The sequence below is a fragment of the Scatophagus argus genome, chromosome 21 (genome assembly GCF_020382885.2).
Source record: "Scatophagus argus isolate fScaArg1 chromosome 21, fScaArg1.pri, whole genome shotgun sequence".
NCBI lineage: Eukaryota > Metazoa > Chordata > Actinopteri > Scatophagidae > Scatophagus > Scatophagus argus.
This window is the reverse complement of record NC_058513.1, coordinates 18,332,003-18,356,747: the sequence shown is the minus strand read 5'-3', so window position 1 is coordinate 18,356,747 and position 24,745 is coordinate 18,332,003. Positions and strand designations below refer to the sequence as shown.

Below are 24,745 nucleotides of genomic sequence, written 5' to 3'. Positions count from 1 at the left end.
AAAAAGTAAACTGTTTGGATACTTGATATCTCAGGGGTTTACACAGAAATAATGGAAGTTGGCCTAACATTTACCTTTGGCTGTTTACTCCGCTGATATACAGTGTTATTGTTTTCATAAACAGGGAGTGAGTGGAGCTGCACAATAGAAACACAGACGTTCACCTACAGCACCGAGAGCTGCCACGCTGTTTGACTGCACACAGCTTGACAATGTGCCACTACTCTTCCTATCGGGCAGGAAGTAACCTCAATGTGCCTTTCCTGGTCGCAACTTTAAATTAATAATTCAATAAATAAATGCAATATTAAATGGTGTGACCGGAAAGGAACTCCTTACTTTCCCACCAGTGTTGCGCTTCGGGGACAAACTGGTGCCACCTTCTGCGCTCGGGGAAAAAACACTTTAGTTTACAAAATCTAAATAAATAAGTTGAATTTCTTCTATGCCACCGTGTTGTATATGTATTCTTCTACATGCCTGATTTATGTATTTTCTATTTAATCCTGCTCGGCATTGTCTGCTGCGGTTCGAAGCATGAAATGTGACTTTTAAATTATGTCTCATAGGGGAAATATGAAACACAGATCTGATTATAATAAGCAAGTGAAACAACTCTGACTCATTTTCTCTCTCTTCCCCTTTCAAAATGATCGAGATGAATCAGATACCGTAACTGCTTTATGTCAGATGAATGGAACACACACACACACACACACACACACACACACAGAAGCATCACGTTCAAAGCTCGAGCTCTGACTGGAGTTCTGACTCCAGAAGTTGACATTAGTGTCAGTCTTCCTTAATGGTAAACCAAGGAATTTTCCATTGAGTTGGGTTCATGTCCAGAGCTTTTTTTCTGTGCAGTTGAAGACGGAGGTAGGGCTGTGGAAGGCGAAACGTTGCCAGCATGAGAAAAAACAAAAGGTTTCCCCTCCCCTTGTCTCTGCTGCGTCACAACTGATAACTGAGCACAAATTCCACTAAAATCCTGATGTTTGTCGTTGGCTGAATACAGATCGTGATCATAAAAGGCCTTTTGATTAAAATGTATGTGCTTTAAATGTCAACAGATGTAATAAAAGTGGGACCACACACCGAGCTTCACAAGAGCACTGAGGCTGAACCAGAACCAGAACAGTAACTGTGCTGTAAGACTAAAGCCGTCCACACCAACCATAACAACACGTCATTTTGACTCAAGTGGACGGTCGAGTCCACACCACAACACGACTGACAGCTACAGTGGCCAAAAATACACCTGCACGATATGCTGATAGCTATTGTCTGATGATTAAAACTATGCGATAGGCTATGTTGAATGAGACAGGAAGCAGCTCTCAACGATGTCAACTTTTAAACGACGAGACAAAACAAGACAAAGGAGCTGTGCTGCGACGTCCTGTTTAGTGCCTGGTTCTGTCGTTGTTTTGGAAAGCTTAGAAGTGCCTCTGGTTCCTGTGAGGTCATTCAGTACCGCGCTGGTTTCATGGATTTTGATTGGCTCCGTTTTTAACAACAAAACTCCTCCCCACACTGCTCAGGTGCTGCCGTGAAAACGGAATTACAGGTGAACTAATTCAAAACTCGAGTTGCGTTCGCTGTTTGACTTGAAACAGAAAGAGGCGGGGCAATACTGTGGATATGTGTGTGTGTGTGTGTGTGTGTGTGTGTGTGAGGGAGTGGTGAGCAGATCACAGCAGTTTGGGAGTAAACTTCACAGACTACGCTGTCTTTGTCCTGTTTTCTGTCGAGTATATGTGGGTGTTTCAGACATAAGCAACAGGGAGACGGATGATGGATGACAGGATGAGAGGTGGATGAGCACCATGTATGAGAAGAGAGGAGGTGTTAATCTGTCCTGCGCTGGTAAAGGACGCAGGACGAGGCAGCTGGTTAGTGTCACACTGCTGCTGTTCTCGTGTCCTCAGGCAGAGGAGGGACGTTACTCAGTACGGCACTCAAATACCAGGGTATTCTGAGGTAGTGGTACTTCAAGGGGTGTTACACTCATACTCCAGTCAGCATTTCAGATGAGAATATTGTACTTTTTGTAATGCATTTGATGGCTTGAGTTACTTTATAGGTACTGATTTTACTTTTGCAGTCATATCAATGTTGGCTTATGGCTGATACAAGTTTTATACCTCAAGAAAGCTTTGACGAGTTTCTCAAAGGTGTTCCGCCGTCAAAATGGCTTCTTGCAATGATTAAAAATAGCTTTAGAGGACAACATTTTTTAAGACGATGCATGACGGCCCCCTCTCAGTCATCACGTACTGGAAGCGTCTCTGCTGCTCGGGACATTTCTCATTATTAAAGGTACTTGAGAAATTAGTTGATTGTGGAGCCTCAAACATCATCACTACCGATACTTTGTGTTGGAATTTGATGACCTGTGAATGAAACTCCACAATCGATTATTATTCTCACTTACACTTTTGAATGATGTGTTTAGAAAGACCAACAAAATCCTGCATCATTTTACTTAATCAACCTTAAACCTTTTTGTAGAGTCAGATAAATGAAGTGGAGCCAAAAGTACAACATTTCCATCAGTAAAACCTGAACGATGGATATACTTCATTGAACTACCTCATAATTGTACCAAAGCATAGTAATTCAGTAGTTAATGTACATCAGGTTTCCATGATACAGTTAAAATGCTCTGACGCTTTCCAGATTTAGTTCATGTTGTATTTTAAGCAAGACAAAATGTATTCATCTCAGCTGAGCCTCAGCTGAGCCTCATCTTCACGTTTCCTGTAGTTTGTGAATTGACTTCCATCTGATTTGGTTTTGTAAAACTTGTTAAAACAAGCTGAAACGTCTCATCTGCCGGTGATGACGAGCCACACAGCACAGTTCTGATTATTGTCCACTGACATTTTATTGAAAAAGGAACAACATAATATCATGTACAATAATAATAATAATAATAATAATAATAATAATAATAATATAAACATTAATACAAAAATCTGTACATTCCGTGGTTTTGCAGTACATTTGGAAGACTGATAACAAAATAACTGCAACAGGGAGGGAGGTATTTACACATGTAGGAGCTATGGAGCCGAGTGGCCTTCCGTCACAAGATACAGGATATAAATTTGTATTGATGCAAACTCTTGTGCAGTACACCTTCATATGCCGGGGTTACAGTACATTTGGCTTTGAACTACACTTTTTCAAATCTTACATTCTCAAGTACAATAAAGGTGTCAAAACGGAGAATGAAAAGTCAAGTAGTGTTTATGATGAAGCAGGCCGATCTGTAGTCTGCACACAGGAAGAAGGGAAGAGTGTCAGTGACAACATTTTACTCGGAGATTTGATGTTTTTGCCAGAGGAAACGTTTTCGATCGCCCTCCACAACACTGTGTCAGAAAGGAGATCTCTTTGTGAAGGAGTTCCTTCACTTCATGTTTTTAGAGCCTTTTAAAGCAGGTTTGGCTTTGCAAGTCAGATTTCTGGTTCCTCCAAATTTATTGTGGGTGGTTCTCTAACGGAGTTGTTGTTCAGCAAACACTGCAGAACTTGTGATTCTTGTTGTCTGTCCTCAACAGTAAAACCTTCTGACACCTTGGTTGATTCATACATCTTCACTTTCCTTAAGGCTTGATGAAGTGGCTCAAGATAAAGATGGTTGAAGTTTAAAAAAAAACCAAAAAACTGTACACACATTCTTGAAAAACAAACCTTATTAAAACTCCCTAAGTGTTCTACTTCTCTGTACCAAATCTAACCAGGTGTTGTTTTTAAGAAACATATAACTATGATAATAATACTCTTTGGCATTTTTTGTCAACCATAAAAAAAAAAGAAAAAAAAGAAGAAGCAACATCATAGCAGCACTTTTAAGAACATTCAGATTCTCATATTACCCCAGTTTCTGTTTAAATTATTGATTTTTCTGTCAGTTTGATGCTGTTAATACTACCCTGCCCATCTCTTGACATGAGCAGGCATGTTTCCATTAGTCTGCCCGGCAATGAACAGTCTCTCAGATTAGCAAAGGATAAAGCAGAGGATCAGGAAATCGATGCTGTCAAGTGTCTAAAAGTCATTTGACTGCAGTTGCTGCACACAGAAAGTTTTTGGTGCAGTTCACTCCGACTTCTGTGATGTCTGCTTTGAGACCAGCTCGTGAACAAATACTCTACTTGTACCTTTGTTCCAGACATCTACCTCAACAACGCACAAAGTTTAACTGTTTTCTAGCAGCACTTGACAACATATTCTGAAAGCTCCTTGTTCATGCCGGCCAGAGAAACTGAGACACGCCTGCAGTTTTCAAGTCATCTCAACAACCTCCTTCCTCTTTGTCGTCTTGCAGTCACCAGACACTGAACACACATTCATGGGGACTTCATGGAGAATTCTTCCTACAATATGCACATGGTTCATAGTGCTGTGTTTTGTCATACTGTATGTAGTCAAAGTTCAAACAGACTCCTACATACAAAGTCTTAAACCTTGCCGCTTCCCCCAGCAGTACCGTTCGGCTTGTCCTCTACTCAATGCCCAACGCGGCTCGTTGTGCCTTTTGGAGCAGAGAGGTGATTCTAGAAAATCTCTCATGTGAGGTCTAAGGTCTGAACAGTCATATTTCTGATTCTCGTCTCAGAGGCCGGGGCTCTAGTGGCACCGTGGCTTGGCTGTGCTCAGTCTCTGAGATGTTGTCCGTCTGGGTGCCGTCGGGCCCAACGCTGCCCCCGTTTCCCTCGTCCGTGTCCTCTTTGTTGTCTAGCGCCATCTCGTTTTCGTAGCAAAAGGAGTTGGAGTTTGAGAGAATGTATTTTTTCTCTGCGAGGTCTCTGGCGCTGCACAGAGGGGTGCTCGGCACCTCGTACGTCTTATGGAAGCGGGAATAGTCCACTTTGTAGTAGTTCTTCTCCTCGAAGAGCACAGGCTCAAACCGATGGCCCCAGAGGATCTCATTGGCAACGTAGGAGCTGCGGCACTGTGTGGTCATGGCTGTTGCCTCGACCATGCCTTCCAGGATGACTACGATTTCAAACTCTGAGTTCTCCAGGTCCTGTTTGCTCATGTCGTAGAAGGGGCTATCCTCATCGATCTCGTGGACAATGGTGATGGGAGAGACCAGGAAGATGCGGTCAACTCCGCTGTCAAAGCCCACATCTATGTCCATCTGATCGAGGGGGATGTACTCCCCCTCTGCTGTCGTCCGGGATTTCAGAAGTTGCGCCCGCACATGTGCTTCAACCAGGTGGCTCTTCCTTAAGTTGCCCACACGCCACATCAGGCAGAGCTTGTTGTCCCTCATGGCCACTGTGGCATTATGGCTAAAAACCAGAGTTTCATTCCTCTTCTTGGGCTTTGCCATCTTTGCCATGACGGCACCAATGATGAAGGCGTCAATAATGCAGCCCACGATGCTTTGGAAGACCACCATGAAGACTGCAACGGGGCACTCATCTGTGACATATCTGTAGCCGTAGCCAATAGTGGTTTGAGTCTCTATGGAGAACAGGAAGGCAGCGGTGAAGCTGCTCACATTGGAGACGCACTTCTGAGCATCATTATCCAAGTCCCCGTGGAAGATGGCCACCAGCCAGAAGACGCAGCCGAAGAACAGCCACGACAGAAGGAAGGCGAGGCAGAAGATGATGAACATCCACCTCCAGCGGATGTCCACACACGTAGTGAAGATGTCAGCCAAATACCGCTGACCTTTCTCGCTCACATTGACGAACTGCACATTGCAGTGACCGTCTTTCTTTACAAATCTACTTTGAGGCTGGTGCCTCGTGTGCACCTTGTTCTTGCCGTTCCCGTAGCCGTTGGGTACTGCCATTGTGGCAAGCTTCATGCCGTCCTCCTCTGATGACACAATGCTGTAGCGGCTGGCTCGCACGCTTCCCATCACCTCAGTCTGGGATGGCTGTGCTGCTTCTGCTTTGGAAAACAGTCTGAGTTTCTGGAAAAAGCGTTGGAGAAACAGTTTTGAAACGCGTCTGGGGGACCAACTCGGAGAGGAAATGGTGGCAAAATGAGGCGGGCTGAAGGGACTCTTCAGCCTCACTGGCCCCTAGGTGGAGTGCAACAAGAGGAGGATGAAGTGGTCACTCCTCTTTCATCAGCTGACTGGACCTCATCAAGTTCAAATGCTACAAGAAAACAGAGACAGAAAACGTCTGTAAGTCAAACCAGTTCCAGACACATAAGAATTACTATAAAATCACGTTCAGGGCATTTGATGACAACATTGTTTAAAAAAAATTGCAATGGTTCAACATTTGAGCAATGACTTGTTGAACATGACATGTCAGAAGTGATAACTTCATCACTGTTAAGTCAGACGTGCGTGCAGCCTGAGAAAAACCTTAAAAAACTTTGTGCCCAGCGTCAGAGCTCGCCTGCCTGTGCCAACTGCATTTCATCAGCTATGACAACAGTGAAGTTTAACCCTGAGCTAACATTTCAACTTTCACTGAGAGAGGCCACCCTGTAATTGCACTCCAGTCCCGTTACTGGTCACTCACAAAGTCGACTTGTTTTTCTTGGCTGCTCTGAACTGACTTGATCATTTCTTTTTGGATTGTGGGTTTCAGCATTTCTGCAGGATCCCATGAGCTGATGGTTTTGCACAACTGATGGATCAAGTTTAAACCTTCAACTGAGACAGCGTAGAAATGCAAATTTGTCTTAGTCATTTTTTTTTCATTATTTTACTGCAAGGAGAAGAAAATGCACTGTGAATAGTTGTAAATACTGAACTGAAGAAACATCCACTCTGAATTTCGAGCCAGACTGTTTACTGCAAACTTCTGTCTTATTGTTCATTGGTCCATTTCTATGGCACTTTTCACATGCATGAGGATGTTTTACATGTGCAGCTTAATTTTGAAGCAGTCACCCTCCAGAAACCTTTAACTTCCAAGCTCTTACTATAGATTAAACTTTTAGTTTATATGAAGCAGTTTGCTCGGTGACCTGCATGGCAGATGTAGCACCAACAGTTTACAAACGACTTCATGTGAGCATCGCAGGTTCAGTACACTTGCTCTGTTATTTGAAAGAAGCTGCAGGGGAAAGTGAAGCTTCGTCAGCGGCTGTACAGAAGAGCTTGTTGACTCTCACCGAGTCCTCTGGGATTTCTTCTCTCCGCTGCAGTAATGGCTGTCCTGAGAGGATTGTCCCGGTACAACTAAAACACCACTCATTAGTTTTGGCTGTCCTAGCAACGAAGTCTAAATGGAGCTGCTGCAGTCGTTGCTGTGCCGTTTATTTATTTATTTATTTGTCAGATTGGACTTCTGTCTGAGGCATGAGAGCTAAAGACGAAAAGCTTGTTGAGAAAACCAGAACGTTCTTCAGGCCTGCTGAGTCATTCTGTAGTTTCACACCTGCAGAAAGTAAAACTGGCTGATGCAATTTGTCTGCAAAGTTTTTACATTTGTGTTGAGTTCCAAAACAACTTTACAAGCATATTCAAGAAGCACCATTCATCCTCATTACTGAGGATGCTGTGCTGCTGAGAAGTGTGTAATCTTTTCTCACATGGTGGTTGATATGGAAACATTTCGGTCAACAATGCAGCAGATTTTCTTCACTTTCTCGCAGCCAAATCTTTGCTTTTAACTCAGCAGATCTTTGAGAGGTGGACAAAAGTGTCTAAATAAATAACACGTACATAGTCATGTGTTTCTGCACAGTACTGCTAACAGTATGTGACTGTTAGGAGACAGACAGAGCTGCTCTCAGAATGCACCAAATGCCAGCGACAAATGTTAACAGGTGCGGGGGGAAAGACGGAGCGGACTTCTGATGCAATCACACACACACACACACACACACACACACACACACACACACACCCCTCACACTGAGAGACACATGCCCGATTCATTTTCAGCTCAGGACCTCTTAAACTACGACTAAGAAAATCAGAGCATAAGAAGCGAGACGAAATGCGGGTGGATGCAGTGAAACTTTTGGCGGGTCATCTGGCAGTCACGGCCAGGAAGTCGGTGCGTCACGGAGAATAAAGTGAACCATCGCGGTTTAACCTGAGTGTCTGTTCGCCAAAAGATAACCGTTCTGACAAGCACTTGTTAAGGGCATCACCTCCCGTATTAAAGCACCACAGGATTAGACTTTATAAAAGAAGTGACTCGTGTGTCCTCTACCTGTTGCTCATTTGTGGACCGGTTGATTTCAGCCTGCTGAAATTATAATCCAGACGTGTTCGGCCTCCGGTATCCACGGTGTCGTTTCCACGCGCTTTTTATTTGTTTTGGCACGAACACGATCAAGTGTGGAAGTTCTTCACATCTCTGGAGGACCGGTCTCGATAATGTGCCTCGCGTTGAGTTCCCTCAAAGCGTTTTAATCAGCACGCACCGCACGGCCCGCCCCCCCGGCTCCGCGCCCCGCCAATGAGGACAGGAGGAGAGCGCACACGGAGAGACAGCCTCAATTATACTGTCTTTGTAATTTTGTGTGTTTGATCGGTAGGATGAACAAAACACAACATGGAAATAATACGGAGCAATTTGACGTTAATAGACCGATGAAATCTCAGGCGGGGGTTAAATAGGAATGGGAAGGTGGGGGTCAGGGAGTTCAAAAACTGAAACCAAAATTAGTTTAAGCAATTTAGGGGCTTTAAATCTGTTTGAGTACTTAATAGATTTACAGCAAAGTACATGTTAAAGGTCTAAATGTGTGTGGTCCAGCACTGCAAAAAAAGCCCAAATACCAGAACATTTCAATAATCAGAAAACAGATTTGAACATGACTGAGACATAACCTAACAAAAGGGAATAAAAACATTCCAGAGATCCATGTCAAAACAACAATTTATCTTTTCTCTGCAGAGGCATTGACATCCTCAAAAAAAAAGAAAAGAAAAAAGTGACTTCTGTGCTCATTACCACCTGCTGCTGACAACCCAGCTGCCCGTCACTCTCGTTTTTGTGATATCCGTTGTTTTTATAGATGTTATTTTTTAATGTGGGTATGGAAAATGTGTTCTGTCGGAAAGAATGACTCACTCAATAAAGGCCTACATGCCAGTATTATGATATGACTGTCTTTCTCCACTGAGCTATCACGTTGCTTCGGATGTTTAGACTATGCATCTGTTGCCCTATAATTTTAGGTCAGGCTGTTGTCATTCTTCCTGCTTACTAATTCATGATAAACATTAACCCACAACTACATGTTTTTCTAAAAAGTTTTTGAACTGCCCGTTTTTTTCCCCCTTCTGCGAGGCTTATTTTTAGTTGTGGTTATTTATAGCAGCACATATATTTAGCCCAAACCACCTGTGTCAGTGAACTGTGCACGTTGTGTGTGTTTGCTTTCCATGCCCAATTTCCAGCAATAAAGAGAGCGATGCATGCAGTAGCCGGTGCTGCGTGTGGACCACAAGGTGGAGAGCTGGAGACTGGAATTAACCAGTGGCTGCCCCACACACACACACACACACACACACACACACACACACACACAGCACTGTAATGTGAGCAAACAGCCGACAGCAGAGGAGGAGGATACTGAGTCTGAACTTTTCATGCTGCTTATGTCAGTGCAGCCTGTAGGGTCGGGATGAAATGTGTAAACACTGTAGAAAGTTGTTATAACAGAAAAGAGATCCTCATTTTAAGGTACAATAAGGCATTTTAGCACAAACGATCCCGTTACTAGAAACTCACTTTTCAGCCGTGACGAGTCCTCCAGATTAAACAGTCAGTTAAGTTAAGTGAGGTGATGTTTCAAGAACAGCGTTGCAGCTTTCTTAAAGCCGAAATCTTCACTGTAAGTCTGAAAACAAATTGTTTGACATCTTTGGTGCCATTTGATGAAGCAGATTAGCTTTGAATAATGCAGAGTGACATACAGCGGTTTTGTTGTTCTTAGACAAGAACCGCGATCCACTTCCGACATGGTAATCGGATGCAGCAAACAGCTGACACTGATGTTTCCTGATGAGCAGTTGTTTTAATATTTTAGAAACCTACTCGATAGCACTGAATAAAATTTGATTTGTTCGGTCAAATCCTTGTCATCTCATTTTCATAAAGTATTTCAGGATATAAAACAATATTGGCCATATTGCAAAGCAGTAAATAGGCTCATTAAATTCATTCCACCACCACAAATATAAATAAGAATTATGTTTTACATGTTTTTCATATAAACCTCGACTTCACTTTTAATAAGGGACATTTTATAGTTGCCCTTATGACTGTGTTCCCCCATTGAATTTCCCTCAGGATCAGTAAAGTATCTGTCTATCTGACTTGTGTTTATTTACTGTTGGCTTTGATTGGGCTCCAGGTTTTAGCATAACATGTGACATGAAAGCTAAAACGTTTAGACCGTTTAAATCAGCATCATTCACACAGTAAAGTTTCATTTCCTTTCACACAAAGTGTTGAAACAGTTGATGACACAGTCTCACCACAGGTTCATTTAGTCCTGTTCTGGTGTTTAGTTACATCATCTCCATCAGCAGGCTGCCCAGTTAAAGGACTCTTCAGCCATGTTGGCTTAAAGGTTGAGGTTTAGTTCATTTTTGACAAAACCACCAGGTCCATGTATGAAGTATAAAAACAATTTTATAGTTTAATTAGAATATACATTTTGTCTTTCATTGTTTTCAAGTCTACAGTAACCTTAATCTGAATAGTACAGTAACCCCATAAAGACTTCATTTATTAAAACTGATCCACATTTCAAACAGCTAAACTCTGTACATCATAACTTTTGGATTATTTCTACACTATTGCTTTGAAAAGTAATTAAACTTTGTGTATCAAATCCTGAGTGCCTGTAGGCTTAAAGGGGGGTGTAGGTTTATCACTTGAGGAGCACAGCTGCTCGCATTGGCATCAGAAGGCACAACCTTTCAAGCCTACAAGTGGATTTCATACTCAAAAGACACATTTTGACTCACTTTAACCAAATCACTTGATAACAAAGCCGATACCAGAAGTTTCAGTGTCCTGACAGTGAGTGAGATAGTTAGTAGCATCCTTATTATTTCTCTTTAGCAGTGGCTTCTTTGAAGAGATGGACAATTAGCACAATGCGTGGCCTCCTCAAACATCACGGCCCTGCTTTTACATTTCTTCACTTGTAAGGTTGTTTGGCACAGTCAAGGTGTCTTGATATTGATTGTCTGCTTGAGATGTTGCCACCGTCGCTTCTGGGTGACTATCGTTCACAAGTTCCACAGTTACTGTTGGCGGTTTCAGAGGTTTTTCTTGATGATTTTTTGGTTGCGACCTTGGAGAGGGACGAGAGGAGGATCTTGGTGAATGTCGCGGAGAGGGCCGTAGCTGCTTCTTCTGTTCGTACTCCTCAGCGCTGACCTCCGGCACCAGCACCTTCGCGGTCTGATTGAACAAGGTGTAATCCACCCTATAGTACCTCCTGCTGATCCTGATCATCTCCTGGAACAGCTGACCCCATAGGATTTCCGTTGGAGTGTATGAGGTTCGGGTCTGGTGCAGCATCCCTGTGGAGTCGTCCGTGTAGGTAAAAGACACCACTAACTCAAAGTCTGCGTTTCGCAGATCTACCAAACTCATCTTGTACAGAGGGCTGCCGGGTTCGATCTTGTGGAATATGGTGGTAGGTGTGACCAGGATGATGTCCCTCTGCTGTAAGACCAGATCCTCATAGGTCATGTCCATCTTCCCTGTGGCATGCACTGTGGAGAAGACTATATGGGCATGAGCTGTCCCTTCCACCAGGTGGTTCCTACGAAAGTCCCCGACTCTCCAAGAAAGACACAAGTAACCGTTGTGAAGATTGATGACTGCGCAGTTGCTGAAGCCCACTGTCTGCGCCCTCTTTCTGGCCGAAGCCATTTTGGAAACAACAATTCCGATGACAAACGTGTCAATGAAGCAGCTGATGACATCTTGTATCGTGACGATGATGATGGCAATCATGCAGTTCTCAGACATACCTCTGAAACCATAGCCAATGGTGGTTTGAGTTTCAAGTGAGAAGAGGAAGGCAGCAGTGAAGCTGCGCACCTCGTACATGCAGGGCTCATTTGTGTTGTCTTTGACGTCATTGTGAGCAAGAGCGATGACCCAGTAGAGGACACCGAAGAAGAGCCAGGACAGGATGTACGACAGGGCAAAGATCAGGAACATCACCCTCCATCTGATCTCCACCAAGGTGGTGAAGATGTCGGTCACAAACAGCAGCCACTCCTCTGGAATGTGGCGGAACACAACGTTACTGCTGCCTTCTTTGCGTATGTAGCGGTATTTCTTTGGTTGAGGTCCTTTCTCAGTCTTTACACTGATGTCGTCGGTGGGGCTCACTGATGTGTATTGTTTGTGCATCTTCCAGAATCTGTAGAGAAGATGGAAAAGCGCTTTTATTCATGAGAGTGAATTTGTAAAATATCAGGCATTAGCAGAGCATCAAATTTGAGTCTTTTATGTTAAAACTGTTGTGCAGGAATTTATGTGTTTGTACTCAGCACTGCTGTCTACCGCATTGTACTGTTTGATACAACCACTGGAGGTGCCAGACTTGGAAATATTTAAAATATTCACGTAGTGGTTCTAAGTGACAACTAAAATTTGCTGCACAGTTTGGTAACAAAACAACGTGAAAACACCCGTAATATATTTCAGAGATTCAGGTTTGGACAGCCAGACATGGTTCCCTTTCTCAAGTCTGAGCAGTCAATCGCTTATTGTTTATCTCATAGTCCAAGTATAAATAAGGTCAGAGTCCAAAATCTGCAACTTTCTAACGTGTCAATATGGACTAAGAGCTTTGTAGATGGTTTTGTGGTTCAGCTGACCCAAAACACTGAGAGGAGGTCATTAGGGTAATGCAGGAGCAGACAGACGCCTGCAAACCAGACCAAACAGCTACTGAAAGCTGTCTGATCTCTGACCCACATGAGGACGTCGCGTCCACATCTGCTATACAAACACACAAAAATGACCCCAAAATCCTGGTTGTTGTTGTGACTTTAAGTCCATCTCTGCACCACATTTAGAGCGTATACACATTCCATATGTTTATTTAGTTCCACATCCCTCTGAATACAATACATGTACTGACTACAGCCTCTGCTGACTGACAATTGACTGCACGTGTTCCTAAAGTTGGAAAAGGAAAATTTGTGACTAAAACAAGCAGTTGAATTTATTTTCCCGAAGGAGTTTTTGTTGCTCTGATACTGAAAACAGCCTTTCGCCTAAACCAGTCTTGCCCATTTTCCCACTTTCTTCCAGCCTCTGTTGTTGGAGGAAGCGATTAACGACAGAAACATTGGCTGATCACTGGAAATCTCCAACCTCGCGCTGTACCTCCTCTAGCATGTAATATAAATACAGAATGAGCAGGACCCTGACAACAAGGACAGAAAGACGAGAACAAAAGAAATCACCAACAAGGGAATAGCGTCTGCTGTGTTACTGTTTTTATTTTTTCTTGTTTCTTTCCATTATGGGTTATGTTTTCTTTGTCTCCCATTTAGTTTTTGCATCCAAACCTCAATTGTTCTGGAACTCTCTCCGGGTCAATACATTTAATCATAATGGAGTAGTTGCCTGGATATACAAAACCCTCTGCAACAATTGGTTGGGCTGCTACTTTTTTCCTCCTGCTAATGTGCAACTTAGCGCCACTGATTATTTTTTCTAGCACTGAGTAAACTCAGGACATCTAAGGTGCGTCACATACCTGTACTCCACAGATATCTCCACTCTACATTTAATGCATTTCTGCTGATGGATTTTATGGAATTCCTCATGAGCAGGGCTTATACTGGAGTAAGCACATCAACAGTAATATTTCTACTGTTTTGTCTGTGAGATTTGGATGATTAAAACAGCTAAGATTCTGTATATTCGTCAAACCATTTAGGTATAGGAGACATTGCTTTAGTTCTACATCAAACATTTGCTTGTGCTTCTGCTACAGTAGGATGTCTTTGGCCCTGTTAACATTAAACTCTCTCTAGATATAAAACAATGTTTCCATGCAAAGGTTTGCTGTTGTCTAAAGTAATGGCCCAAGACCTTTATTTTCTGGGTGGAGGTCAAAGAACTGTCAGAGGGCCAATAAAGGAAGCGCCACAGGACTAAGTCTAAGTTAGTGGGGGGAAAATGAATGTGGAAACTGGAATAGTGTCATGGTGCGATCACGGGCAGAGGAAGGATCAATCACAGCCAAACCACTGAGAGCATCCTCTACGCCCAAAACAAATGGGGTTTGAATCACCGCTATCTGACTGAGTGAACTGGGCTCCAGTCACAGACTCCACTTTCCCCTGGCTGCAGCGAACGTCCCCACTGCCAGACTGTGGAGCTCACTCCATGAGGTCATAGAAATAACGTCCTATTAGCTTCCCATAATCCCCTCCTAAGTACCCCGATATGGGCGAAGGCAGAAAAACGCAGCATCCCGCTGGAAAACCAAGAGGCGAGTGAGTGCAGAGTTCTCAGGTTATCAGTCTGACCTCTGTCTGCCATCTGAAGAGAATAAAAAGTGCATGCCGTCACCTCTGCTTCCTCAGTAGCACCATACATGTGTGTCCTCCTGCTGACTGAAACATGTCAACCTCTTCTGGATGGATTGCATAAAATTCTGTACATATTCATGGTCCTCAGTGGATCACTTCTAATGGCTTTGGTGATCCAGCAGCTTTTCCTCCAGAACCACCATGAGGCTGGAGTCCACATCAATCAGCGACCCAGTTAGTAGTTCAGTACCAGTGTAGTTAAATATTTTTATCTGTTTTTACAATCAGAGTTTACGCAGGATGTTTTATTTTGGAAACTCACTGGATTCTCAATGGCCTTCCTAAGTCTGACTTCCTGTGTGGCTCAGTCTTCTCTGTGCAGCTTGATGACTCTTCCAAAAATTACATGAGGTGTGATTAGTAGTTCACTGAATTGTTAATCAATCTGTTTTATTTGTACTATGATAAAATAAAATGTAAAGTTCAGTTGTTGCTCCGCTACGAGCTGTAATTGATGAAGGAGTCACACTGGAGACGAGCACTCGGACAGGCCAAGGAGACTCTGTCTCTGTCACAGAGAATGAATGAATAAATAAACTCTCAGCCTTTCTAGTACCTTACCACACTCATAAAAAGTAGGACACTGACGTCTTGTTTCATGTGGTCAGCTCATAAACTCAACCTCAAATTAATCCATTATTAAATTTAATCTTTTTTTTTTTTTTAACGTGACGTAACTGTTGTCGGAGTGGTTTCAACCAGGCCATGAAAAGACTCAAGATTCTGCCTACAGTCTGTCTCATACTGTTTACTACCATGAACTATGGGATTCTTTTTCAAGAATCAAGCTCTGCCACTTGAGTCATCTGCATCTTTACTGTATTATGTGGTTTCACCCACTGATCAGAACCTCTCAGTCAGCCCTGATGGCCTCCTGTGTTGTGTTGACCCACTAGGTTGAGCTGTTTTCTCCACATTCACTGTGGAGCTCGTGATGTGCAACAAACAGCTCTGTGTACAAAACATCACACGGAACCACAACACATCTGACCTCTGGCATAAAGTTTCCACTGCACTGCCTGCGAACAAAGCTGTCACTTCATATTTCCCAGGTCTCAATTGTCATTTTTCACAGTAAAATTTTCCAAGTTGGACTAAAGGTCTGTCATCCACTGCTGACAGAAGGAATCAAGGGATGAACTCTGGAAACAACTTGGGCAATTGACTTGTTTCCTCTCCTGCTGGGGGCACTTACAACTCCATTACATGCTCACTTACTGCAAATGACATTGTGTCACCCATCTGTGGTTCACTGGAACAGAACCGCATACACGGGTGACTAGTCGTAGCCCTGTCCTGGGGCTTTCTGCCACCTCTAATGACCTCCAAAACTCAACCCTGCAAAGTTTTTCCATCTCAGTAAGTCACTCGCATGTCAAATGAACCATTTGGCAGCGTTGGTGCAATCACGCAAGGACAAGTACAAGTGTGGAAGCTGATCTACATCGGAGTGTTTGTTTAAAATGCTGTTCAATGGCCAGAATGCTGAGAATTCATAAGCGTTTTTTATATGAAGTCAGGAGTTGTCTCAGTGTGTTCCTGAAGGTTAATGGTTTATCCAAGCTTCAAAGCGGCAAATGGACCAGAGAACGTGTTTGGTTTTGTTTTGCTCCATCAGAAATCACTTAACGTTGCTTGAAAGAGGAAGCACTTGAGACCAGACGCAGGATTTGGTTGTAGATGGTTGTAAATTTTATGGACTCGGTGTCTGTCACTTCTGTCCGTTAAGGACTTCTGTTTGATTTTTAAAATTTCGAATTTAAACAAGTGGGATTTGCTGGTCTGTAACTGTTGAGCCCAGTCAGCACGTCTCTGCAATCCGCGGATGCTTTAATCAACATTTCTGCATGTTGTCATGTTCAGATTACTTTTAAATGAGCTGATTTGTCTTATCTGAAGGTGGTGGTGTGATGGCTGGGTGGCTGTTTGAGACCACTTCAACCAACTAACAAACTGGCTGATTTTAGAGAGTCATCTGTTTGTGTCACCTAAAAGTGGACGCATGAGTTTTCCAGCCGTGTTTGTGGTGACAAAACCAGATATTTTAAGACAAAACACGATCTTTTCCTAACCACAACACGGTGTTTTTGTGCCAAACTTAAGCAGGCCTTAAGCACAGCATTATGTAAAAACGTTTCAACATGATCCCTGGTTTGCAGAAACGTACAGCGCTAACATTTATTCCAGTAATTGGGTTGAACTGATTGAAGTCAGCAGCCGGTTTTTGATTTTCCTTAGTGAGTACGACTGTGTGGTTTTTCCTGAAGACCAGCATGACCTTTAGGATTGGCAGTCCTGCTTGACTCGCTGTTTTAAAAATCAATAGTCTCATATTTATGAAACAGTCGGTCCTGTTGTGTCAGCAGTGGCGCCACCTCACACATTGACACATTTTTTTGAACAAATCTTTTTTCATCAAATCATATTGAACACATTTGTATGCATTTTTCAACCAAACATCTGCCAGTGCATGCAGCATTAATGTTTTTCTGCCTCATGACTCTGAATTCATTTTGAAAGATGATCCCAGACTTTACTTACTTTACTTATCACCTTGACCACATCTTGTTTTGTTTTTTAACCATTCAGGCGTTGTGTTACTGCTCTTCATACTGTGGCTCAGATTACCGATTGTTCTGCTGTCCACAACCTTTACTTACATGTCACCTCAGATGTTTTTCTGCTCAGTGAGACACGTTCAAATAAACACAAACTACTGTATTTATACAGGAAGACCCAGTATGCATTCATCAGTCCATGTAGCAGTTTAAGTCTTTTTAAGAACATACAATCACTGTTTCCCAGAGCATTAATTTTGAGTCAAAAAGTAAACTAAGCACTTATATATATTAACACTTATTTAGGACTACAGTGTCTGCAATTTACATGCACACAAAACCGCTTTGACACATTCAGATTTCATGTCCTCCGAAGATTTGACATTTGATTCAGCAGCGATTTCTGGCCTATGATGAGCGGAACAGAAACAACAGATTTCACAGATCAGTTCCTACCTTCTTGTAAAAATTAACGTTGAAGTGGTTGCAGGACTTTGTGTACCTCAGTGGAAAAGCTGTTCAGTTACACTAAGAGTCACCTGCTGGAATGAGCCAGCCCACTTGCCAGTGCAAAAACTAAAGATTAACACCTCCCTCCAGCATCACATGGTGTCAGACAGACAGGTGAGTGTTTGTGTCTCTGAATCTGTGCAGGTAAACGTGCATGAGTTTGCTTACCTGCAGGTGTTTGCACTGGTTGCTTCGTGATGGGGCACCTTTTGTTTAATTGCACCATGCAGATGGATAGGAGTGTACTTTACAAGTTTTTGTACCAATAGTTATTTATGTCTAAATTTTGATTAAATGTACATCAGACACTGAAGGACCAGCTGCAGTCCACTAAATTTATTTAGTAGCAGTTAGTCTTCATGAGCTCCTTGATTCTTGTACTGGAGGGTCAAAATGTTTAAGTAAAGCTTGAATTATTGATGAGATCAGCAGGATACTCAGGAAAACATTAACACAAGAGATCCAAATGGAAGAAAGACCAGAATTGCCTCCCCTTGCGATTGTATGCCTCCATTCACCAGTCAAGTTGTAGTTTCCATCCCCGTCTGTTCAGACTGGTCACATGGTGCAGCGACAGTCACCTGCAGCTCAATATCTGGCCACAATATGCCCTTCTGTTCCCAAGTTCTGCTGTTAATGGACCAAAAACATCATGATGTTGCAGTGAAGTTGACCTTTGACCTTTTGGATGGAAAATCATCATCTGACCTCTGGTCTCGCCAACATGTAGGCATAATAACTGACATGTTAACCAGCAATGAGCTACAGTTGTCCACTGCAGCCCTGTTACTGACAGCCTCATGCGCTGTTCACATAACAGCATCAGCGTGTATGGGGAGGGAGGGGGTCAGGATTTTACATTCAAAAAGGAAAAAAGAGACAGCGCATTAGTATGGGACAGTTCTGTTTTTAAGGTTAAAGTATTTGTTGGTCTGTAAGAATTAGATCCTCCTGCACACAGCTTGTACGCCTTCATTCACAACAACAAACTTACAAATTGGTGAACACTCTCACTCTCCTTTGTGCCTCTCTTTTGCCTGAAACTCCTTAGAGAGCTGAACTCAAACATCTCTTACTTAATAACCTCTTTGCAACCGAGCTCTATTCATTGTCCCAAGCAAAAGGCCTGACTCAGGTTTCGAACATGGAAATCTATTGACTGTCAGCCTGTGCTCGGTGTAAAGAAAAGGCTTCCAGCTCTTGCCTATTGTGATAACACGGCCTGTATTTCTTACGTACCCACAAATTGATCTGGGTCAGTGGAAATGAGAGACTGTTGTCAGGTCATCGTGACTTTTCCACCCTGCTGTTATTCACAGTTATTGTGTGAATAGTGTGTAGGTGACCAAGCAAAGTGCGACTCAACAGCGTTGTGTGAGGATGTCCTGTGCCTTGAAGCACACCTGTCAAATGAGCTGCCTTCACTTTCTCTTTGCACACTGTAGTTGGAGGAGATGGTGATTTGATCAGCGGATCAGTCAGTGCTGTACAAAACCCGGTTTCATCGTCTTGTGAAGCTTTCTTACTACAGAGGTTGTCGTCTCATAATGAAAGTGCGGCAGCAGCAGCAAGATGACAATCATGTATCTTAAAATGTCAAAACGATAGTAACGCCGTGCTAACACACGGCTGATGGTCAGCACTCATCACGCAGCCGAGGCCGATGGGAATGCCAGGTATTTGTTCATAAACCAAAGGGATGGCCCAATGTTTAGTGGTGATGAAGGAGATCAATAGCTGATATTTGGAACAGATACACAGTGCAGTTCACTCAAGTACTGCTACTTATTCTTAACCGTGCAAACATGTACCTCGTCAGCTGTTAAGATGTTCATGCTGCGCGGCATCCAAATTTGGGGCCGTGCAATCGACCGAAATCGCAATCCAGCACCTTCGGCCATGAGGTACGTCTGAGGGTCATTTACTCCTCACGCCCTCCAGTGTTTTCCTGTGACGGCACCATAAATGCTCATTGGCTCTTGCAGCAGGAAAACAAAGTAATGCAAGCTATTTGACACCTTTGGTAAAATCTGCAGACTAAGAGGGCAAAGCATATGAAATGACTCAATGGTTTTATTTTTCTAGTTGGAGCGCAGTGGGGGGTCCTCACAGTAAACCTCTCTGGGTGTCTCAGAGTATGTCTGCGAGAGAACGCCAGCTTTTATGTTTATGAACCTGACTGCATTTTTTAAAAGTGAACAAATCTGTATGTGTGTCCATGTGCGTGTGTGTGTGCGCGCGCGCACAGTTGGTGGGTTAACGGGGGTCTCGGCAAAAAGTGGACCCATAACAAATCACCTCATTTCCAGGAAAAAGAAATAATTTGTTCCCAATAAAAATGAGCCACAAAAATACATGAGCATGATGTGGTGCACAGAGCTCTGATCAAACGTTCGAACACAAAGCCAAGGCACAAAATTAAGGAGGCCAGAAAGATTTCAGGGTGTGAAATGCAGACACTGGCTGCCTTCTAAGCATAGATTCTTCCAGAATTTCATGAAAAAAGGAAGACATTTTAAATAACAAAACATGAGTCAGGATCTTTCAACGGGCGGTCGAGTTGCATCACTGAAAAGGTGAACTGAGGTAGCGATCGAGATCTTCTGAGTCTTTTCTTCATGTGCAGTACAGCTGTCGTGTTAAAGTTTTGCATGTACATAGTCTGAGCCGTTGATATATAAAGATGGCCGTCTCCACTTCCTCCCCCTGTACAAAAGCGAAGCCAGAATATCCTGCATGCAAGCGCTACCATCTTGCTCTCGTGACGTCATTTGGAGCCAGAGTCTGTGCAGTAGTGATCGATGGTGTTGAGTTCCCATCCACACACACATCTGAGCCAATCACAAGCAGTTTCATTCTCTTTTTATAGCATCAAATAACTAATTAAAACCAAACTTATCAGACAATTAAGTTGCAGCCGTGCTTTTCACTGTACAGTACACAAGTTCGGTGTAGCTCACACTCGTGTAGAGAGGGTACAGACTCTGTAAAACGTACCTGCTCTTTGTACAGCAGCCATATTAACCAGCACGTCACTCATCACATCACTCATCTAAAATGTAGCATAATAAGGAACCAAACTGCATTACTGGGGACGTTCTGTGCTGCTGAGCTGCAGCCACACCTGTCAGTAGCTACTCTTTCTCTGCCTATTTTTAGACCTTTCTTTTGTTTGGGGGTATGCCAGGACCCACGGCCACGCTGGGTGTCCACTCAGGAAGCCCTGTTGGCAAATCCAGTCTTGTCTCAGTCCCACATTTGTTTCCTGTGAGTGTGTGAGCATGTGTTTTCGTGTGTGTCTGTCTCTTGGCCATCTGTGCAGCGTGTGTGTGTATGTATGTGTGTGAGTGATTGCATGCATGTAGTGTGTATTCCTGCATTAGCGGGTTTGTGTGGTTGGCATGAAATGATACAGAGAGTATCTTCTCCTTAAAGGCAGAACAAGCAAACAAACAGCTCTGCAGTAGGAAGCTCGTGGGCTGTTTAACAGCTGCTGGGGTTTGGTTCACTACAGCTGCCTGATAATGAGTGTTAACAGAGCGGGGAGCTCTGTGCTGTACATCCTGCCGCTGGTTTCATCTTGTACAGCCTGACCTGCCTTTCATGTTCTTTACAGTCACTTCAGCACAGGATGCAGCCTCTCCCCTTGACTCCCCTTCAGAAGAATTTTCTCAAGCGTTAGAGCAACATGATGTGATGGGAAGGCGTATAAATAGCACACCATTTTTAAGGCTGTCTCACACTTCATATCTGTACAATATGTCCATTATTTTACCATTATCAACAGACTGAAGAAACAATAGTGTTGATGTTATGCCAAAGACGTCTGTGTGTTGTGTAACAGAGATATCTACTGCAGTCAGCATGCTAACCAGCTAGCTCCATCCCGTCCTGTCCTGTAATTCCAATATATACCTCTAGAGGTGCTAGTCCGATAGCTGGGCGATGTGTACAGCTCTACACAGTGTGGATCCTCTGAACAGTAACGCTCAGTCTTGCTGTTTAGCACCGTTAGCTGTTAGCTTTAGGTCTTTTAGCCAAGCACATTTCACTTTCAATCAGGTCAGTACTGTAGGTCTTTTGAAACTGCTCAATTTTATCTGCAAGAAAAGGCAAAGACTTGCCATTGGGATGACATCAGTCAAGAGCACATCTTACTGTATGCTTTTATCTGAATAAGATACGGTGCACAGGACAGGACGTCTTTCCATTTCTGTACTTAAATTAAGTCATTTTCCCATCACTGTTGAGACACTACATACTCACTGGGGTGGCTTGTATGGGAAACGGCTTAAATTCCAAAACGCTGTTGTTTAAATCTCAGTGCTCTTAAATAAGAAGGTACACACACACTCACACGCATAAACCAAAATAGCGATAAATCGGTCAGGAGGGAATTTCGGGCTGACTGCACTGGCTGTGGATTCGTGATGTTCCAGTAATTTCCCTGTGTCTCTTGTTTCATTCAGAAGCAGCTATGTGTTGTGTGTGTGTGTGGGTGTGTGTTTCCTAAGCATTCTTATGTCACAGCTCATGAGGCTGCGATGTGACGCTAATCAAGCCCAGCACTACCAGGAGGAACAGCTACTCTGTACTGGCTCTCGACCACGCCGGACCGTTTGGCGAACTCTGCAGGTTTCCATCTTTACTTGTTATTCTTCTCTCACTGCTCTTCTGCCCCTTCCTGCATCTCTAATTTCTCTAATTTTCAATATTGCTTCCCTTTTTGCAGAAGAAGAAATGAATCAAGGTAATTGCAGAGTGCGAGCCAGAATGCAACATAAAATGTTCTGTTTTCTTTTTTGACCGCGGTACGAGAAGACGTATCGAGTATGTTTTCTTTATGCTGGTATTGTGTTCTGGTACGACAACATCCAGATTTTTCTCTCATATGATTGTCTTCTACATTGTATCATAAATTATCTTATCTGTGGGGTAACTGAAAAAAACAACTTAACTTAGAATATTATATTACGGTTTTACTGTGCAGTTCAACAGTGGACAGAAGCAGTGAGCAGCACTGATGGGCCTAGATGGCTTCAAACAGTGCAGTCATCACATCATGCACAGTCTGAGCCTCATGATACCGTGATTACTGCTTTAAGACATTAATTTAATCAAATAGACTCTTAAAAGGTCAAATTATTTACCAACCTCTTTGGTTTTAATCACAGATGAAATGGTTTATAAACCCTGTTTATGGTGCCACGCTCAGAGTCTGGATCTATAAAATCAAGGTGTGTGAAACATACCGACAAAAAACAATTTCCTTCATCCATTTGTGCTGTTTACTGGCTATTATACAGGCAGTGTAAACAGCCTCTTAGGTACCTCAATAAAAACAGGGCCTGCGTTTGCTCAGCTCATACCATATTTCCAAAGACATTCAGAGGCAGGAGCTAACGCTTCATCCTATTGTGTCTTCGCTGCTGACTCTGTTCTCATTTTGTTCTGTTGACTTTGTTCTTAAGTTCAAAAACATGATCAGTGATCTAACATCCAGTTGCTGATCTGCCAAACTTCTTTGACTGTGCAGGACAGAATGATTCAACCTCTTAGAATCTCTTGGAAATATTTTTGTTTGAACAATCTCATTCCAGCCGCACTAAAAATATCATCGACTTCAAGCATTGTCTTGCGGTCTCGGGCTACAAGAGTTCGGTTCAACTACAAAGTTTCCAATCAGATTGACAGCATTCTGCAGGGCAAGTGTTCAGATCTTAGCATGAGGCCGAAATTCAATGATTCGACTGCAGCTTGCTTATTCAGCCCCTAATTCATCCACAATCTCCATCAAGAAAGTCTTGGCTTCACTTTGCTTTAAACTCTGTGCTGGGGTAAAAATAGTCCTCAACGCAGCCAGAGAGTTTACAGTCAGGAAAACTAGATTGTTTAGAAAACTTAATGAGACCTGAAGCTCATTCACAAACTGATTTGTGTGATTAAACTGATTCTTAGAAAGGAAAAACAGTAAACCACAAATGTATTTCCTTATCTTTTTAAGACAAATAGTCGAGTGTGTGAGACAGTCACTCACTTTTCCGATGTGTTCAATCCGAAAGGCACTGAGTTTTGCTTTTTTTCACGGTTTGTCAGGAGAAGCTCTGTTCTTGCTTGGAGTTTGTCATGGCTGCAAGTGTTGTCTTGTGAAAACACACCGGATGAACCTGGACTGTCTCATTGTACATTAAACACCACTTCAGAAATGACTGACCCAACGGCGTGTGGGGACAAAGTCTCGTCCTGAGCTGGTTTTTTTCTAATCTGACAGAAATGTCTGAGCGAGTGACTGAAATGAATCGGCTCTGGACCTGCTGGGCCCACGTTCTGACCGACATGTCGCTTGAAATTTACCTTGTGATTATTTTCTGCTAATCTAACATTCTGCTAAGCAACATTTGGTTGCATGCAGCCACATGCTAAACATGTCTGCCTTGTACAGCCGTTTATTGTTTAAAGACTTTCTGCTGGAGGTGTTGACATTCAGATGTGGTGTCAGATCTACTGGTAAGTGCTGCATAGGTGCCCTCTCACGGTTTCTAACAGACTGACAACGTCCGATGTATGAAGGGCTTAACAACATAATGTAATATACTGTATATTTTTTGTATGCATTTGACAGTATAGCCACAGGCTGGGAGGTTTTTTGAGATGACAGTATGAATGATTTCTTCTTTCTCCCTTCTCATGTGGTCTTGCTGCCGCGGTCCATACAGCTTCTCATGCATCTCTGCAGTTGTCACAGCAGTATGATGAAATCGCCGGGGAGGTTGTACATCGTGTGAATGTAAATGCACATAGCATGAGAAAGGCAAATTAAAGGTCACTTTTTCTTCTCCTTCTCTTCCTCTTTTCACTTCTCCACAGCTTTGGAAAATTCTCTCCGAGTTTATTTGTAGATTGAAACAGTGGAGGAGAATGGCTCGTAAGTGTTTCCAGCCATTTGGGTTTTTCCACGGTTTCCACTCACTTTTTGGCCTAGTCAGCACCTTTAGGACATATACTATTTTTGGATGTCGGCTACAGATCATTCCTATCATGCAGCCTTTTCTTTATTAGATTGTAGAGTTACAGAACATGTCCACTATGAGGAATTGTTCTCTCAGGCGGCCTCAGTGCTGACAGATACAAAGTA

General features: G+C 43.0%; 2 protein-coding genes across 3 annotated transcripts; both read right to left on the bottom strand.

Moving 5' to 3' along the window:
* Positions 1-2,772: 2,772 nt before the first annotated feature.
* kcnj2a (potassium inwardly rectifying channel subfamily J member 2a) lies at positions 2,773-8,368 on the bottom strand. Its single transcript, XM_046376753.1, has 2 exons — positions 8,160-8,368; positions 2,773-6,137 (listed from the first exon to the last, which is right to left on the bottom strand). The coding sequence occupies exon 2, from the start codon at positions 5,891-5,893 to the stop codon at positions 4,610-4,612; it is 1,284 nt and encodes a 427-aa protein (XP_046232709.1). The 5' UTR covers positions 5,894-6,137; positions 8,160-8,368; the 3' UTR covers positions 2,773-4,609.
* Positions 8,369-10,577: 2,209 nt separating this feature from the next.
* Positions 10,578-23,783, bottom strand: kcnj16 (potassium inwardly rectifying channel subfamily J member 16). 2 transcript variants are annotated; one of them, XM_046376754.1, is made up of 2 exons: positions 23,648-23,783; positions 10,578-12,351 (listed from the first exon to the last, which is right to left on the bottom strand). In XM_046376754.1, the coding sequence occupies exon 2, from the start codon at positions 12,339-12,341 to the stop codon at positions 11,100-11,102; it is 1,242 nt and encodes a 413-aa protein (XP_046232710.1). In that variant the 5' UTR covers positions 12,342-12,351; positions 23,648-23,783; the 3' UTR covers positions 10,578-11,099. The 2 variants fall into 2 exon arrangements, with proteins under 2 accessions (XP_046232710.1, XP_046232711.1); XM_046376755.1 differs by lacking the exon at positions 23,648-23,783 and adding an exon at positions 17,557-17,756.
* Positions 23,784-24,745: the final 962 nt, after the last annotated feature.